Below are 1248 nucleotides of genomic sequence, written 5' to 3'. Positions count from 1 at the left end.
AATACAAAATAAAAATGTGGGTATTTATTCTAAAATAAAAAATAAATAATATTATTTGGAATTTATGAAATAAAAAATTAAATTCGTTTAGGATGAGTGGGGTAATTAAGTAATAATTATAAATGAGTATGTTTAATTTATTTATTTTTTCGTTTGATCATTAAAATGTTGGGTAGAAACTATAAGGGTGATGTCTGATTGGTTTAAGCTTGACTTCAAATGTCAAAAATATCGGAAGGTCTCAGAGGAATAAAATTTCCCTTGTGACCACGATGGTTTAAAAGGAAATATATATATATATATATAGTTTGTTTCAAATGCAACTCACTGCATTTGTACAACCAATACAATCTAATAAAAAGATGGGAAAATACCTGTTTTCTAGCTCTAGAACGAGCAGCGGACTCGCGATTCTTCATGAGACGTTTAAATTTTTCCGTGTATTCCGATGGGGATTTTTGCTTTTTAACTAAAAGAGGTGAAGTGGCTCCGGTGGTCGAATTGTTTGTATGAGGTGGTGGTGGTGGTTCTTGATCAGGTCCAGAGTTGCCACTCGTACTGAGGCTCAACATGGTGGTGGGTGGTGGTGATGGTGAGTGGACGATGGTAGTTCCGGTGACACCTCCACCGCCAGGTCTGGCGGCCGGAGCAAAGAAATCTTGAAAGTGGTGGGTGGTGGTAGGGTGGTGAAGAGATGGAAGACTGCTGATATCTTTCCAGACATCATCCATTGGTTTCATGCTTCAGATTTACTTTTCCAGATTTGTGTGTGTGTGTGTGTGTGTGTTGTAGTGTGTGTCAAAAGATATAAGTAATGAAGAGGGTGGGTGGTGGGGGTTCATGCTTATCTATGGATTGTCATTATTATATTCTTGATTTATGTCTTAATTAATAAGCTAATTATGTATGGGTGTATGGTTAATTTTGACCCATTTAAGCTGTTAAATATCCACACAAAGAGGTAAGTTTGTGTAAAAAGGAGTTTGTAATTAGTGATAGTCGTTAAGTCAGTAGAAAATCGTCTTATGAGAAGCAAATCAGATATGTAGACGTTTGTTAGGCGATTAAGTTAAGAGCTTAATCCCGAAAAGAACTTGCACCTCTCACACCAAGGTTGTATACTCGGACGCTCGTTTTGTTTGTGTAAGAGGTTGTTTGTTTACCTCTTAATATAGTTTCATTAAGAGACAGTCTCTGAATCGTTAAGAAGTGAATCTTGTTTGACAAAATAAAGATTTGTTTCTTAAT

The 1248-nt window shown here is 36.0% G+C and overlaps 1 protein-coding gene across 2 annotated transcripts in view; it reads right to left on the bottom strand.

Moving 5' to 3' along the window:
- Positions 1 to 777, bottom strand: part of LOC112528277 (protein FD-like) — a 10185-nt gene extending 9408 nt beyond the window's left edge. For both annotated transcript variants that reach the window (XM_025139275.1, XM_025139283.1), the window contains exon 1: positions 375 to 777. In XM_025139275.1, coding sequence (XP_024995043.1) covers positions 375 to 740 — 366 coding nt within the window. In that variant the 5' untranslated portion in view covers positions 741 to 777. The remainder of the gene's footprint in view (positions 1 to 374) is intronic.
- Positions 778 to 1248: the final 471 nt, after the last annotated feature.

The sequence above is a fragment of the Cynara cardunculus genome (assembly GCF_001531365.2).
Source record: "Cynara cardunculus var. scolymus isolate 2C chromosome LG 1, CcrdV1, whole genome shotgun sequence".
Classification (NCBI taxonomy): domain Eukaryota; kingdom Viridiplantae; phylum Streptophyta; class Magnoliopsida; order Asterales; family Asteraceae; genus Cynara; species Cynara cardunculus.
This window is presented reverse-complemented; position numbering and strand designations above follow the sequence as displayed.